We start from the raw sequence: 17,378 nt of genomic DNA, 5'->3' as shown, positions 1-17,378 counted from the left end.
AGTAGAAATGAATAACATAAATAACCTTTTAAGAAACAGCATTTAAAATTTGTTGTTCAATTGTTTTAGTCACTCTTTGTGACCCCATTTTGGGGTTTTCCTGACAAATATACTAGAGTGGTTTGCCATTCCCTTCTCCAGCTCATTTTACAGATGAGGAAACTGAGGCAAACAGAGTTAAATGACAGGCCAAGGTCATAAGTGTCTGAGACCAGATTTGAACTTAGGAAGATAGGTCTTCTTCACTCTAGGCCTGGCACTCTATCCACGGTGCTACCCAGCTGCCCAACAATAATAAAAAATAAAATTTTAAGAGAAAGCACTTAAAATACTTAGTACAAATTTTACTTTAACTTTTTTTTTTTTGGTGAGGCAATTGGGGTTAAGTGACTTGCCCAGGGTCACACAGCTAGAAAGTGTTACGTGTCTGAGGCCGGATTTGAACTCAGGCCCTCCTGACTCCAGGGCCGATGCTCTATCCACTGTGTCATCTAGCTGCCCCCACTTACATTCTTTTTTTTTTTTTGTGAGGCAATTGGGGTTAAGTGACTTGCCCAGGGTCACACAGCTAGTAAGTGTTAAGTGTCTGAGGCCGGATTTGAACTCAGGTCCTCCTGAATCCAGGGCCAGTGCTTTATCCAATTTTTATCCCTCCTTCCCCTCCCTGCTCCCTGAAGCAGTAAGCAATCAGATATAGATTATACATGTATGATTATGAAATACATTACCATATCAGTCATTGAGTATATGAAAACTTGAATAAAAGAAAAAAATGAAAGAAAGTGAAAAACAACATGCTTCAGTCTGTGTTCCATCAATATCAGTTCTTTCTTTGGAGGTAGATAGTATGTTTCATCATTAATCCTTTGGGATTGTCTTGGATCATTGTATTGCTGAGAATAGTTAAGTCTTTCACAGTTCTTCATCAAACACTATTGCAGTCTCTGTATACAATGTTCTCTTGGTTCTGCTCTCTTCACTGTACATCAGTTCATACAAGTCTTTCCAGGCCTTTCTAAAATAATCCTGCTTGTCATTTCTTATAGCACAATAATATTCCATCACCACCATATGCCACAGCTTATTTAGCCATTCTCCAATTGATCGAGTTCCCATTCTTAGCCACCACAAAAAGAGTTGCTATATATATTTACAAATAGGTCTTTTTCTCTTTTTAGGGATGTCTTTGGGATATAAACCTAGCAGTGATAATGCTGGATCAAAGGGTATGCACAATTCTATAGCCCTTTGGGCACAGTTCCAAATTGCTCTCCAGAATGGTTGGATTTTTTCTCAATTCCACCAACAGTGGATTAGGGGCCCAGCTTTCCCACATCCCTTCCAACATCCAATATATTCCATTTTTGTTATATTTGCCATTTTGAAAGGTGTAAAGTGATACTTCAGAATTGTTTTAATTTGCAACTCTCTGATCAATAGTGATCTAGAGCATTTTTGAGCATTTTTTTATATGATTACAGATAACTTTGATTTCTTTGTCTAAAAACTGCTTGTTCATATCCTTTGACCATTTTTCAATTGGGGAATGACTTGTATTTTTATAAATTTGACTCAGTTCTCTATATATTTGAGAAATGAGGCCTTTATCAGAGATATTTGTTTCAAAAATTCTTTCCCAATTTTCTGCTTCCCTTGTAATCTTGATTACATTAGTTTTGTTTGTGCAAAACTATTTAATTTTACATAATCAAAATGATCTATTTTACATTTTGTTTTACTCTCTTTTTCACTTGAACTTTTTTACTAATGCAAACTGAATTTTGTGGAATCCAAACAGTATAAAATAATAAGATTTTACTGTAATTTTATAATACACAGCACATTACATTGTCAGCGAAATAAGAAAGACAGTTTGACAATATATAGCCAAAATACTAAAGATGGCATTCTTGCCAACTGCTACTATTTCTTCTATTTGTAAGATTTGATGGTAGCTATTAAAAGCTCTCTCCCCATCAATGGTTCAAGCTAGTCACTATATACCATCTGGACAGTCAGCAGATCAAGACAGTGTCAGTAGCTTGGCAAACCGAACAATCAATAAATACTGATTAAGCACTTAATATGTGACAGCAACTGTTCAGGGCTAGATATCAATACCAAAAAATATTAAATGAACCTTACTTCAAACAGATTATATTCTCCTGAGGGAGCTAATAGGTACATATTTAAGTATATAGAGAATAAATACAAAGCAGTATGAGAAGGGCACTAGCAGTATGAGCTAGGGTAGGGGGAGGAGGGTCAGAGGCTGAAGAAAGCCTTCCTGTATAAAGCAGTAACAACTTTAGAAAGGAGGTAATTTTAAAAATCTAAAACATGTTTTCCTTTTATATTCTGGTGGTTATATTGAATTAGTATATTTGGCTAGGCACTTGGGTGGTCCAGTCACCCTATTCAAGTCACTTAACCTCTGTTTGCATCAATTTTCTTATCTGTAAAGTGGGTAAAATAATAGGACTTACCTGCCAGGGTTGTTGTTAGGATCAAATGAGTTAATATTTGTAAAGCACTTTGCAAACCTTAAAAATGCTATTATTTTCATAGCTATAGCTATGAAGTGTCCAAAGAATTCACCCAATTGCTAAAGGGATCCATGTCACAAAAAAGGTTAAGTCTCCTCAAATGTTCTGCATCAACCAAATGGTATTTTTCTTTTATTCAGGATCAAAATTTACTTTTGAGGTGATTCTCACCCTTTTAAAACTCCTTCTGTTTGCCAGTTTTAGCAACAATAGGCTTTTAAGTTTAAAAAGATCAGTTCTACTCTCTCAGATGTTCTGCAGATGAAGAAACCAAACACTAAAGATGTTAGGTGACTAGCTCAAGGTCACATAGGTTGTAAAGTCAGATCTGGGATTGAAAATAAGGGTTTCAAGCTCTGAATACCACCCTCTTTCCGGTGTACCATGCCATTTCCCTACAGTTTAATCTCCTAAGGCCATGGCAGTTCTTCATTTAAAAACCTCTTTTTACATTATAAATGGTAAAGAAAATTTTAAAAATTTCTAAAAAAAAAATTTTAAATTAAAAAAATCAAATTGATCTAATAAATATACCAAATTAAGTGACATACCTAAACTATTGAGTTTCTGGATCCAGTCACGTAGTTTGGGATTTATTTCTTCGATCTCACTCAATACATGCAGAAAAATTCTTGTGTTTACTCTATTGTTTTTCCGTATCAAATGCTCGATGAGATGCTCCACTGTTTCACTTAGAACACTGCTATTAAAATAAGAATCTGCATAATCCTCCGTGTTTATTACCTTCCAAGAAAGCAATTCTCTGAGAAGTCTGGAAGCGTCCTGGATGCCAGATTTAATTTGCTCAGCATTTTGTTTTATACATTGCAAAATCCTATCATCAGGCATTTGGCAACTTTGTACAAATCCTAAAATAGAATTAGCATATACAGCAGCATTAGTATAGCTAAATAATAAGATTAATCATTAAATAAGTCGAGAAAAGGGGGCAGCTAGGTGGCACAGTGGATAGAGCACCGGCTCTGGAGTCAGGAGGACCTGAGTTCAAATCTGACCCCAGAAACTTGACATTTACTAGCTGTGTAACCTTGGGGAAGTCACTTAACCCTCACTGCCCCACAAAAATAAATAAATAAATAAGTTGAGAAAGACCAGGTATAACACCATATTATGTAGTATGTTGTATGTGTATATATAGTTTATTTTTTAACTGATAATTTTTAAATTCAATAGATTTAGGGTTGAAAGAAATGTTACAGATCATTTAGTCCAATGTCCTCTTTTTGTAATTCTATATTTACCAGGTCACAAATATTTTCAAAGAAATACATCTCCATTCTTTTCTGAAGTGTTAGCTTTATTTTATATTTCTTTTATTTATTTATATAAACTATTATAAATATCAGGTAAATACGAACTTTTAAATATGGAACAACAAACAAGTCAAATGGGAATAACTATGGAAAGTACTGTAGCTGTAGATTCAGAGCCACTGACAGAAAATTTTTATCAAAATAAAAGTGACCGACAAAAGAGGTAATTGAGAACTTCATTTTGAATCAACTTTTTTGCTAGTTCTATTTTTACATAAAAGGCCATAAATTTCAAACTGAAGAAAAATATTTATGAATACAACCATGTTATCAAAAATATTAGCTTATAAATAAAGGACTAGAGAAATGTGCCTAGGTGAACTCTGAGACCCAGAATGTCTCCACTTAAAAAAAAACACTTCTCAATTACTCTTTAGGCTGTGCGCCAGAGCAAAAAGGTGGCACTCTAATCAGTGTTAATATACATATTATACATTAAACAGATGTCTGATGAATAGCTAATGCTGAATGTGATGAAATCAGTAAGATACATTATTTTTCCTTTTCTTAAAATTTAAGGTCCAAAGTACTCACATCTGCCAAAGTAAAGTTATTATGGTATATGGAATATTTTATCTTTAAAATCTGAGTCAAGAGCCTTCAACATATCTTTAAGGGAGTTCCCGTCTACTTGAATTACCCTGAATTTTGCTACGCTAATGCTTCCTCTCTTCTGCAGTACTTCTTAACAAATGTTCTTTTTTGGCTTGCTTGTGTAGATGAGACACTAGAATAGCCAGTCAGTTAATCAACATACATCAATCACCTACTATGCGCCATGCGCTATGCTGAGCACTGGGGACACAAAAAGAGACAAAAGATAGCCCTTGCCTTCAAGGAGCTCACAATCTAATCAGGGAGACAACAAGCAGACAATTATGTATAAACAAGCTATGTACAGGATAAATAGGAAAAAAATAAGAGAGGGGAGGCACTAGAATTAAGAGGGATTGGTAAAATCTTCCTGCATTAGATGAAATTACACTTGGAACTTAAAAATAAGCTAGGGAAGAAAGGAAGCAGAGATGAAGAGAGCATTCCAGGCATGGGGGACAGCCAGAGAAAGTGACCAAAGTTAAAAGATGGGGTATCTTGTTAATGGGACAACAAATGGCAGGGAATAAGGGTTAAGAAGACTGGAGACCTAGGAGAAGGCTAGGTTATGATGGTTTTTTTCCAAAAGGAGAATTTTGCATTTGATGTTGGAGCTAATAGGGAGTCACTGAAGTTTAATGATTAGAGGAGTGATATGGATGGGTCTGCACTTTAGGAAAATAACTTTAGTGGCTCAATGAAGTACGGTCTGGAGTGAGGAGAGACTTGAAGCAGGTAGACCCATCTATTACAATACTACAATAAAATATAGCTATTACAGTAATGCAGGTGTAACGATTGGAATGACGCCACCTGCTGGAGACTTACTGTAGAAGAGTTCCACCCATGAAGCGAAGGTCTTTGAGGGCAAGACCAGGAGTCTCTTCTTTGGCGTCAGGAAGTGATGCGGGCTAGTGGGAGGAGGAAGGAAGAGACTGGCGCTCGCTCTCTTTCCTTTGGACTCTGGTGGAGAGCAGAACTAGAAATGTGCTCTCCCTTTAATAGATAGGAATCTAGGCCTTTCTCTCCCTTTACCAAATTCTTATTCTCCTTAATAAATGCTTAAAAGTCTAACTCTTGCTAAAGCTTATAATTTATTGGCGACCACTCATTAGATATTTTAGACAGTTTAGCTAGAATTTTAGCCCTTAACACAGGCATTAGGTGATGAGGGCCTATAACAGGATGGTGGCAGTGTCAGAGGAGAGAAGGAGGGAGGGATATTGAAGAGATGTGAAAGGTGAAATTGACAGGTCTTGGCAAGAGACTGGATACTGGGGGGAGAGGGGGTGCGAGATAGTGAGGAAACAAGGATGACACCTACATTAGGGACTGAGGGGATGGTGTTGCCAACCACAGTATTAGAAGAGGTAGGGGGTAAGGGTGGAAGGATTTTTTGGGAAAGATAATGAATTCTGTTTTGGACATATTTAGTTTAAGATGTCTACTGGGGGCAGCTAGGTGGCACAGTGGATAAGGCACCGGCCTTGGATTCAGGAGTACCTGAGTTCAAATCCAGCCTCAGACACTTGACACTTACTAGCTGTGTGACCCTGGGCAAATCGCTTAACCCCCATTGCCCCGCAAAAATAAAAATAATAATAATAATAAAAAAAGATGTCTACTGGACATTCAGGTTAATATGTCTGAAAGGCAGTGGGAGATGTGACATTAGAGGGCAGCAGAGAAATTAGGGCAGGACAGGTAGATTTGAGAATTGTCAGCATAGAGATTGTAACTGAATCCATTGTTGTTGTTTGTCCTTCATTTTTTTTTTTTTTTGCAGGGCAGTGGGGGTTAAGTGACTTGCCCAGGGTCACACAGCTAGTAAGTGTCAAGTGTCTGAGGCCGGATTTGAACTCAGGTACTCCTGAATCCAGGGCCGGTGCTTTATCCACTGCGCCACCTAGCTGCCCCCTGTCCTTCATTTTTGAAGAAGACCATGACATAGGGATGATGTCATCATGACTTGCAGTGAATTGAATTTAAGCCAAGCTTCCTAAGGGCTACTTTATTTTGGTCCTGACCTACAACTTCTTCACAGGTGATGAAGAAGCATAGTGATTAGAGTGCTAGGCTTGCAGTGAGGATGACAACATGACTTTAAATACTGCCTAAGACAAACACAGCAGTGTGATGTTGGGCAAGTCACTTAACTTCTCAGTTTCTTCAACTGTAAATTGGAGATAATAATAGCATCTGCTTTACAGGGCTATTGTAAGAATTAATGAGGCAATACATATAAAGCAATGTGTAAACTTTAAAGTTCTAAATACGTGCTAGCTATTATTATTGTTGTTCAGTGTGGGAAATACTTGGTATGGAAGCTCTTTTCACATATGCAGCTCAGAAACCTACAGCTGTCTGGAGCACAAGAAGTTAAATGGCTTCTCTATCACTGAATAGGACTTGAATTCAGGTCTTCCTGACTACAAGGCTGGCTATCTATGTAACATACCATACTGCCTAAATCAGGGTTTCTAAAACCTATTGCCATGTTACTGCCAAGTTCAAATGAAAAACTATTCACTTGAGCAGGTAGGACATTAAAATGTAAACTCCTTATGAGTAGGAATTATTTCTTCTGTTTTTGTTTTTTTTAAAATATGTCTAGCACCTACCACAGTACTTGGAACAAAGTAAGCATGTTTTTTCCTTCCTTCCTTTTTTCTTTTTTTTGCGGGGGAGAGGGGGGAGCTGGCAATGAGGGTTGACTTGCCCAGGGTCACACAGCTAGTAAGTGTCAAGTGTCTGAGGCCAGATTTGAACTCAGGTCCTCCTGACTCCAAGGCCAGTACTCTATCCACTGCGCCACCTAGCTACCCCAGCCACCGAGCTGCCCCAAAGTAAGCCCTTTTATAAAAAGCTTGTTGATCAGTTAGTATACTTTTAGTGATTACTGTACAAAATCTGAACTAGAAACCAATATAATTAACAAAGATATATCTAATTACACAAGACTATCTGATATATAAATATATTATTTAAACAAATACCATAGACTTCCACATACCTTTATGGTCGCCAGGCTTAGAAGAGTTGCTTTCTCTATTTTTTTCTTCCATTCTCTCTTTTGCTAATTTTCTTGCTTCATTTTTTTGAAGTTTTCTCTTTACTTTTTTTTCTTCTTTAATTTTTAATTTCTCTAGGCTAATAAACATTACCAGTTAATGAAAATTAGTTGATGCATAAACAGTAGGCATATATATCTGTTGGTTGATCCTCTTGAAGTTTTAAATTACTAAGAGATTTACCAAAAGCTCTTTCTTAAACATTTTTGAAATGTAGAAAAGGTAATTTAAAATAGCATAATCTAGAAAACTGAATTTAACACAATTATGTTCTAATTCTAGTCTCTCATCTACTGATCATTCAGTTAGAATTCTTACCTAGAACATTTCTGTTTCATGACAGGTCTTGGTGGATCCCTTTCTTTTATGACCCTATGTTCAAACTTTAAATAAAGGAAAGATAATATCTAGAATTTAATACACATTTCCATATAGTTATTTAAACAGCAAAAGACATGTCATAAAACATTAAATATTTTAGAAGTTCACAAAATAAATTCTCAGTAGAAAACTCTTGACTGACCAATGAAAAACCCTGAAAAGTTAAACGAAGGTGTATCACAATCAATTAACTATAAAAATGAAAAATAAAAGAACCGCTTACCAACTACTTAAGTTATAAGTAAGTGACAAGTTTTTTGTTTTTTTTTTAAATGGGTTTACTATTGTTTCTCTTTTTCTTTCTTTTTATTTTTGTGGGGCAATGGGGGTTAAGTGACTTGCCCAGTGTCACACAGCTAGTAAGTGTCAAATGTCTGAGGCTAGATTTGAACTCAGGTACTCCTGAATCCAGGGCCGGTGATTTATCCACTGCGCCATCTAGCTGCCCCCAAGTGACAAGTTTTTAAAGATAAATTCTAGTTTAGAAAAATTATTCCTGCTGAAACTATCCTCTAAAGAGAATAAAGTTGGAAGTACTACTCTTCCATTCTTCTTTTTTTTTTTTTTGCAGGGCAATGAGGGCTCAGTGACTTGCCCAGGGTCACACAGCTAGTAATTGTCAAGTGTCTGAGGCCGGATTTTAATTCAGGTCCTTTTGAATCCAGGGCCGGTGCTTTATCCACTGTGCCACCTAGCTTCCCCCCTCTTCCATTCTTAAGAACAAAATAAGTATGAAAACAAAGTTGGCAATAAGAATAACAGAAAAACAGAAAAAACCTAATGCATAAAAACACCCCCCCCACATTCTTTAGCAGCTATTATTCATAACAAGGAACTGAAGGCTTAACTTTAATTTTAAAAGATCAAAAATTACATCTCTCCAAGAACCTCCTCTAACAGGAATTCAGAAAGCTATCCCAGGTTTTCAGTCATCACAATCTTCTCTAAACTAAGGTTCACAAACCTCTACGAATGTGTTTACTTTTATTAGTGAACTAGAGAGCAAATTTAGTAAAACCAAGGCATTTGATAAAATAGCACAGCAACAAAATAGCAACAGGATATTCCCTAATACACAGTGAGTGCACTTTTCACAAATTAACACACTTTCAGTGAGAAGAGTGGGCTTGCATAAGGAACATGCTTACGTATACATATTTGAGAACACATGGCCAGGGCATACATGCAGATGATGAGGGTAAGTATTTGTATAGATTCTACTATCTGCTAGGTAGGCACTGTGCTGAGAGCTTTAACAAACACTATCTCATTTAATTCTCACAATAATCTTGTGAACAGATGCAGTTCACTCTGCAGTCAAAGAAAATGAGGCAAAGAGAGGTTAAGTGACTTGCCCAGTCACACAGTTAGCAAGTACCTGTGGTTGAATTTGAACTCAGGTCTTTCTGACTCTAGACTCAATGCTCTATGCACTGTACCACCTAGCTGTCTCCACTCCTGCCTCTGTCACTGCAGAGCTATAGGTATCTTCTGAAGATATCATTAAGTTAACTCATTCTAAGTCTTGCTCGTTGTTTTCTGCTGCTTGGTGGGGCACCACATCTCCACTCCAAGCCATCTTCAACTAGTATCTTCAGGGTCACTTAATAGCCCCAACAAAATTCACTAGGAATAGTTAGTATGCTTTTATCCTATAGGGGAGGACTACAGCCCTTTCAGCCTCCAACTGTGCATGTCTTAACCATAGTCATGAGATGAGGTATTATGTTCTCTAGTTCAGTAGGGGTTTGTGGTGGGGAAAACTACAGCTCTACTCAGTCAGTTCTCTTGGCCAGTGGCTATGAGATTCTTTCCCACTTAGTTTGGTTGCCCAGGCTGAAATCATGTTTTATTTTTGAAATCTGCTTTTAACTACTCACTCTTATACTATCTCCTATGCGTACCTCATTTCCTCTCTGACTGACATAAACCTATTTCAGTTCTTCATGAACTGATGAAATCCACTGAGGAACAGCAGACACGAAGCCTGGCAGGGAGCATCTAAGAAGCGATTCCAGACCAGGGTTAAGTCTCACAGAAGACAGTGGCAGCTCTGCAGCACTGGAGGCAGGAATGGTTCCTCAGTGTGCCCTAATCATAAGAATGCCCCATACAATTCTTATGCATGTCCTTTCTTCTCACTAAGGGTGTCTTGTGGGAGAACAAGCTCAAAGAGGGGAGGAACTCTCTAGTGTTATTTTATTACTATGCTATTTCATTAAATATCAAACTACATTTATTTTTTTCTGGTCTTCAAAGTATAAACTGAGGTAATGGGAGCGGGGGTTCCACAAGGCAAGTGAATCTCAGAAGCTGCATGTAAGTACTATCAATTTACTCAGATCTTGCTCTTAGGAGATACTTACTTCACATTTAATATGACCAGCTGAACCAAAGATAACAATCTTAGAAATAATACCTCTACAGTCAGGAGTAAGACATGTTTCTTGGAGAAAATCCTGTGTAATGGAAATAGGAAATATAACATCAAAGTGAAATTAAGTTAAATTATACTTTTGAACTAAAAATAGAACATAATAGGGCAAGAAACTTCAAGGAAAAGACTACTTAAGAAAAGGTTTACTGTCTGAAAATATAGAGTCGTAAACATCGCACGTGTTCTTTTATTTCCAATTTTACAGAACATAAGTTCAAAGATATGTGACATTATATGGCTAACACAACTGCAGGAAGTTTTCTTATATAAGTTTCAAAAGGCTGAATCTTGGAAAACTCAACCTGACAACTCAGACATTGATTTTGCCTGTGTACCAGAGGTCAGTTTTTCAGGGAAGTAAGCAGCCTCTATTTTTGGAACTGTCTGCTCCCTAGAGCTAGTTGTCAGTACTTAGACCTGAAAATAAGTTTGTTTGTTTTTTAAAATGATTCTTCTCTATGTGGCTCGGGTGAAAAGCCCCTATGTCTTATGTTCCTTCATCCTGTCTGCTTTGTAAACTTCTAGTAATCCCTAAAAAAAACATAGGTTTGATGATTGGCACAATGAGGAGTGAAATCAATTCTAATTCTGAACTACTATATAATAAAACTTACATTTTTCTCAAGAAATAGCTGTAACAAATACTCTGGAATAACAGAATTTTTCTGGAGGAAGTCAAGTTTATATTAATTACTCTTACACACTTGTATCAAATCCCAAACAGGTTTATTTTACCTATCAAAACATCTTGTTACAAATCCTGAATGACATGAACATAACTCCCTTTATTCTCTTTATTAAAAAACAGAGAAATTGAATATTTTAATTATTATACATAGCCCTCTAGCAGATGTCTCAACTATATTTAATCTCAATTTTCAAAAAAGATTATAATATTTTTCATATAAACAAGGTGATGATTTATGTAAATTAATACAAAGTAAAGTAAGCTAAACCAGGATAAGAATTTATACAAAGAACATACTACAAAGGAAATACAATTGAGAAACATCAGAATTCTGATCAATGTATCTCCACAAGAGAAGACAAACTATTTGTACAAAAATATTTATAGTAGTTCTTTTTTGTGGTGGCTAAGAATTGGAAATCAAAGGAATACCCATCAATTGGGGAATGGCTAAGTAAGCCGTGGTATATGATGGTGATGGAATATTATTGTTTTATAAGAAATGAAAAGCAGGATGATTTCAGAAAGGCCTGGAAAGACTGGTATGAACTGATGTATAATGAAATGAACAGAACCAAGAGAACAATGTTTTTGGGTTTGTTTTTTTTTAACAGATTGCAAGCTGATGTTTGATTGCAAGATGAGTCAAGTATATGAAATGGCAAAAATGAAAGCTAATGCAAACTTAGATTGCATTGATGAAGAACTGTGAAAGACTTAACTATTCTCAACCATACAATGATCTAAGACAATTCCAAAGAACTAATGATGAAACATACCATCCACTTCCAAAGAAAGAATTGACATTGACTGAACACAGACTGAAGAATGCTATTTTTCACTTTTTTCATTTTTAAAATTCATTTTCGTGTATAAAATGACTAATGTGATAATGTTTTACATAACTGCATATGTATAACCCATATCTAATTGCTTACTGCCTCAGGGAGGGGTGAAGGGAGGGAAGGAGAGATAAAATTTGGACCTTAAAACTATAAATAAAAATGTTTATAATTTTAAAAAAATAATTCTGATCAATGCAGTGATCAACTATGAGTCCAAGCAACTGAAGCATGCCTTTTTCCTCTGAGAAGGAAGGCAATGAACCACAAGTGTAGCATTAAGCATTAATAATGTGTTCATTTGTTTCGTAAAGTGACAGAAAAACATTTTTAGAAATATCAATAATGCTTTTTATTGTCTTTAAAAGAAAATTTAAGTTCAATTTTTCATATGTTAAACTTGAAATATTAGTGCAACATCCAGATGGAGCTATCTTGTGGAAAGTAGGAAAGGTAGATCTGGCACTCAAAAGAGGGGTCCCAGATGGAGGTACAGATTTGATTATTGAAGTGGATCTAGAAAAAGAAGAGCCCCAAGGAGAGAATCCTGAGGGAAATTTAATTTAAGAGAATAAGAAGGGGATGGGAAATCAGCAAAGGAGAAAAAGCTCTTTCAGAAAGCCAAGAGATCTATGAAAGTATGAAGTCAAAGAAACTAATAGAGATGAGAAAGATCAACAATGTTATTACTAAAAGAGAGGTCAAGTAGGTTGTGACACAAAAGCCATTTATTGGATTTGATGCTAAAGAGAGTATTAGTGAACTTAAAGGGAGTTTTATCAGAAATGGGGAAAACAGAAGTCAGATTACAAGAAGATAAAGACGATAAGTGATGAGGAAATGAAAACATCAGGTGCTAATATAAAGTAGGCATATAAAGTCTTTTAACACTGGAAGCATACTGAGATAACCAAGTGCTGGTATAAAATGCAACTTCATTTTTGGCTTTTTTTTAATGGTTCATAGAATCATAGGTCTAAATGTTTCAAATGTTTATAAGATCATAGGTTTAGAACTGGAAGGCACTAGAAGAACTGTAAGGTTATCTACTCTAGTTCTCTCATTTTAGAGAAAAGGAAACAGGCCTAGAGAGGTTGAATGACTTGTTTCAAAGAGTTTTTTCAACATATGACAGATAGCTGGCTTTTTTTTTAAACAAATGCAACATTAAAACCGAAATAAACACAGAGCAAGTCAGGAACCTTAAAATTTTCTTTGAGATCCTATTTTAAAACTAGTTAGGAAAAAAAACAAAACTAGAGTTAGTTAATGTAGTTTGAACTAAATTCTTATTTGTTATTATATATTAAGAAATAAAAATTTCAAAAAATTCTTGACTGCAAAAGTGCTTCAAAATCTGGGTACTCGGCATACCCTTTTAAGAAATCTGTTTTCTGCCTCGTTGTTAAAGCTCTTTCAGCTTAATTAATGATGAAAGCTGGACCTAATCTAGAGCAGAGGTGTCAAATAAGTGACCTAAAGGCCAATTTGTAGCCTACAAAACTCCTGAGTATATCCAGAACAATATTAAAATATAAATAGGAGATATTTAACAAAATTAAATTAAAATGTAATACAACTTAGATAATGTTACATTTTAAAACTAAGTCAATATGTGCCTTAACTGCATCCTTATTGGTTCCTGTTTCTATTTGGGTTTAACACTACTGATCCATAGGATGATATTATTTTAATAGGGATGAATGTAAAGCCTTACATTTGGGTTGAAAAAAACCAACTTGTAAGCATAACAAGGAGATGTGGCTAAATAGCATTTCCTCTAAAAGTGATCTATTTTGTGGGTTTGGTTTTTTTTGTTTGTTTGTTTGTTTGTTTGTTTTTTAGTGAGGCAGTTGGGGTTAAGTGACTTGCCCAGGGTCACACAGCTAGTAAGTGTTAAGTATCTGAGGCCGGATTTGAACTCAGGTACTCCTGACTCCAGGGCCAGTGCTCTATCTATCCACTGTGCCATCTAGCTGCCCCTGGGTTTTTTTGTTTGTTTGTTTCTTGTTTTGGGGTTTGTTTTTTTTTAACAGATTGCAAGCTGATGTTTGATTGCAAGATGAGTCAAGTATATGAAATGGCAAAAATGAAAGCTAATGCAAACTTAGATTGCATTTAAAGAAGCACAGCATTCAAAGTGTCAATGCCACTCTTCCCTCATTTCATTCACTTCCAAGAGCCAATTTTTTTGGTTTGCTTGGTTTTTGGTTTTTTGGTGAGGCAATTGGGGTTACGTGACTTGCCCAGGGTCACACAGCTAGTAAGTGTCAAGTGTCTGAGGCTGGATTTGAACTCAGGTCCTCCTGACTCCAGGGCCAGTGCTCTATCTATGCACCACCTAGCTGCCCCTAAGAACCAATATTTAAAGCCACTGATAAGCTAAAAAATATTCAGAGAAAAAAAAGGCAGAATTGCGAAGGGCCTCAAGTTCATGTCATATGAGGAATGGTCATAGGACAGAGGTATTTAACATAGATGAGAGAAGACTAAGGGGAACATAATAGTTGCCTCCATGTATTTGAAGAGAAAATAAACATTGAGTTATTAAAAAGTGGAATGGTTTATCTCAGAGGTAGTATATAACCATTCATTAGAGGGTCTCCAAGCTGAGGCTGAATGATCCCTTGCTGAGTATATTGTAAAAGAAATCTCTTCCACATGTAACAATCTGAACAAAATCTGAAAGTATACAGGTTCAGAAATGAACTGAGAATCTCTTTCCTTTAGAAAGTCATAAGTAAAAAAAAAATTAAAAAACAAAGTCATAAGTAATGTGTAACAAGCATATTAAAAACCACATTAAAAAAATAAAAAAAATTGTATGTCTTACCTTGTCATTTTTATCATTGAAAATTGTTGTTTTTAATTTTTTCCAACAGCTAATGTGAAATTCTATTCTACAAAACTGACAGCAGTTAATTCGTATAAAGCCCTGAAATCCAAAATAATTTACATTAATTCATATTTGAATATGTTTATTATTGGATACTATATGCATCTGGTGAGAAAACAAAAAAAAAATCTATTTAGATGTTTCCAAAATTCCATTATGGTATCATAAAGAAGTTTGTTACTTGATAATTAGATAAACTATAAGTTCCCTATGTGCAGGGACCATGTTATTAGAATTAATTTGTATTTCAATAAATACCTGATAGTTATACACTATGTATTTCAATATGACCTTTTTTGGGGGGGGGCGCATCTATATAAAAAGAGTGACCAAGATAATAATGCTAATGTTATAGTGAAATAACTAGGGACATTTAGTCTGAGAAGAAAATATGCAGGTGAAGAGAAAGACATACTGTCAGTTTTCAAATATCTGAAGATTTACTACATGGAAGATGGATAAAACAATCTACTTGGCTCTGGATGGGAGAATTAGGAAAGCATATTTCTGGCTTATTATTAGAAAAAAATTTCTAAGAAAATTATAATTCACTTTCACTGGAGGTCTTAAAAAAGAAGATATGTGGAGATGGTACAGAGAATATTAATAGTTCAGGTAAGGTTTACTAAACAACTGCTAAGGTTCTTTCCAAAATTAAAATTTTATACTGTTCCTATAAATCTGCTATAAAATAGATCCCAGTGCTTGTTAACATACCCATGCAAATATGAGTCACCAACAAAAACTATAATTTTGTTCTCTGGGTTCTAATTAGAAATCAGAATTTTTATGAGATGTATGTAGGCCTCCACCAGTCGTGGACGCCCATGGATCAGCGCCTTGAAGAGCCACAGGCCACAGTGTGGCTGTGCAGTCCGATACGGGAGCCGCAGCTCCTGAGTGACTTATAACTGGTAACTGACACATCCCATGTTGTATCTACCCCATGAGGAGTAGCTGGAGTGTCCTCTCCAGGGCGCTGGCCTGGGCAGATCAATATGGAAAACAAGCTGTTGCCCATACAGCAGGTTTTCCCTCTCCGTGACATTGGTGGGTCCAAAGGAGACGCAGAGCCAGTATACCCAGTGCCGCAGCAGGAGTTGCCAGAGGGATGTGATATCCAACATCCAACTGCCTAAGGGACTCCGACTCCTGATTTTTCCACAGGGTTAACTCCTGAAGCCTTTCCCATATATGAGTATAGCCGGAAGGCAGTGGAGGTTTAAAATCAGGGTTTCCTTCCCCTAGGTGGGTTGCCTGCCAAGGCTAAGGAGCCCCACCTGTTGGATTAGAGATCTATGCTCCTGAAAAAGTTGTAGGCATCAGTGTAAGAAGAAAGCAAGTAATTTATTTCCAAGTCCCAAAGAGGCAGGCAGTTATATTTCTTTCAATACTTAGATTTCTCTCAATGAATAAGTTTTACTACTGAAATTCACTTTAAAAGTTTATTTTTTTTTACCTTGAAGTCTGGATCGTTTAAATATATCTGTATTTTAGAATATCCATTGCACTTCTGATAACAACAAACTGCATCTGGATCTGGCGGGAATTTGCATTCTTCAATATGATTTTCCAATATCAACTAAAACCAGAATAAAAACCAGATATTATACTACTCTTCCCAAAGAACTGATTTATAAACAATTTAGGTTTCCTGATTCCAAAAATTTTTAAACTTAGAAATGATCAATTGTAAGCCAAAAACATGAACACAAAAACTTTTAAGGTATTACTTTAAAACTAATGAAAAGAGAGACACTTAATTGTGGGGGCAGGAGAAATAAAGGGGAAAAATAAGTTTGAAATCTTTCTCTGGCTTAAAGATCTGAAAAACATTGCTGGCTTCAACAATTTAAAGTGCTGTCAATAAATAAATATATCAAAAAGCATTTATTAAGTACTCCTTATATGCAAGGCAAATTATATTAAACATTAAAGGAAAAAATGGAAAAAAACCAACCCAGTCCTTGTTCTGGAAGAGCTTACATCCTAATTGAGAAGAAAACATACATAGATATGTAAATATGTACATGCAAAGTCAATACAAGCTAACCTTCAGAGAGAAAAGAACTAGTAGCAGAAGTGATCATAAAAGCAATCCTGCAGGTGACATTTGAGACGACTCTGGAGGGAAGCCAGAGCACTCCAGTGGTTCCCCATTACCTCTTAGCTCAAATCTTCTGTATTGCTTTCAAAGATCTTCTGGGGCAGCTAGGTGGCACAGTGGATAGAGCACCAGCCCTGGAGTCAGGAGGATCTGAGTTCAAATCCAGCCTCAGGCACTTGACACTTACTAGCTGTGTGACCTTGGGCAAGTCACTTAACCCTCATTGCCACCCACCCCCACCCCCACCCCCCCACCCCTGCCAAGATCTTCCTAAACTGGCCTCTTCCTACCTTTCTGGTCTTCTTGCACCTTATTCTCCTCCATTCACTCTAATCCAGTAACACTTGCTTCTCCGCTATTCCTCACATAGGACATGCCATCTCCCAACTCCAGGCAATTTTTTGTTTTTGTTTTTGTTTTGTTTTTTTCGGGGCAATGGGGGTTAAGTGACTTGCCCAGGGTCACACAGCTAGTAATTGTCA

The 17,378-nt window shown here is 36.2% G+C and overlaps 1 protein-coding gene across 5 annotated transcripts in view; it reads right to left on the bottom strand.

Moving 5' to 3' along the window:
* Positions 1-17,378, bottom strand: part of TTC3 (tetratricopeptide repeat domain 3) — a 186,470-nt gene that overhangs the window by 82,509 nt on the left and 86,583 nt on the right. For all 5 annotated transcript variants that reach the window (XM_043994921.1, XM_043994916.1, XM_043994917.1 and 2 more), the window contains 6 exons: positions 16,249-16,371; positions 14,727-14,828; positions 10,293-10,385; positions 7,864-7,928; positions 7,488-7,624; positions 3,098-3,415 (listed from right to left, as the gene is read on the bottom strand). In XM_043994921.1, the coding sequence (XP_043850856.1) occupies positions 3,098-3,415; positions 7,488-7,624; positions 7,864-7,928; positions 10,293-10,385; positions 14,727-14,828; positions 16,249-16,371 (838 nt within the window). The remainder of the gene's footprint in view (positions 1-3,097; positions 3,416-7,487; positions 7,625-7,863; positions 7,929-10,292; positions 10,386-14,726; positions 14,829-16,248; positions 16,372-17,378) is intronic.

This window comes from Dromiciops gliroides, chromosome 3, assembly GCF_019393635.1.
Source record: "Dromiciops gliroides isolate mDroGli1 chromosome 3, mDroGli1.pri, whole genome shotgun sequence".
In the NCBI taxonomy this organism is placed as follows: domain Eukaryota; kingdom Metazoa; phylum Chordata; class Mammalia; order Microbiotheria; family Microbiotheriidae; genus Dromiciops; species Dromiciops gliroides.
This window is presented reverse-complemented; position numbering and strand designations above follow the sequence as displayed.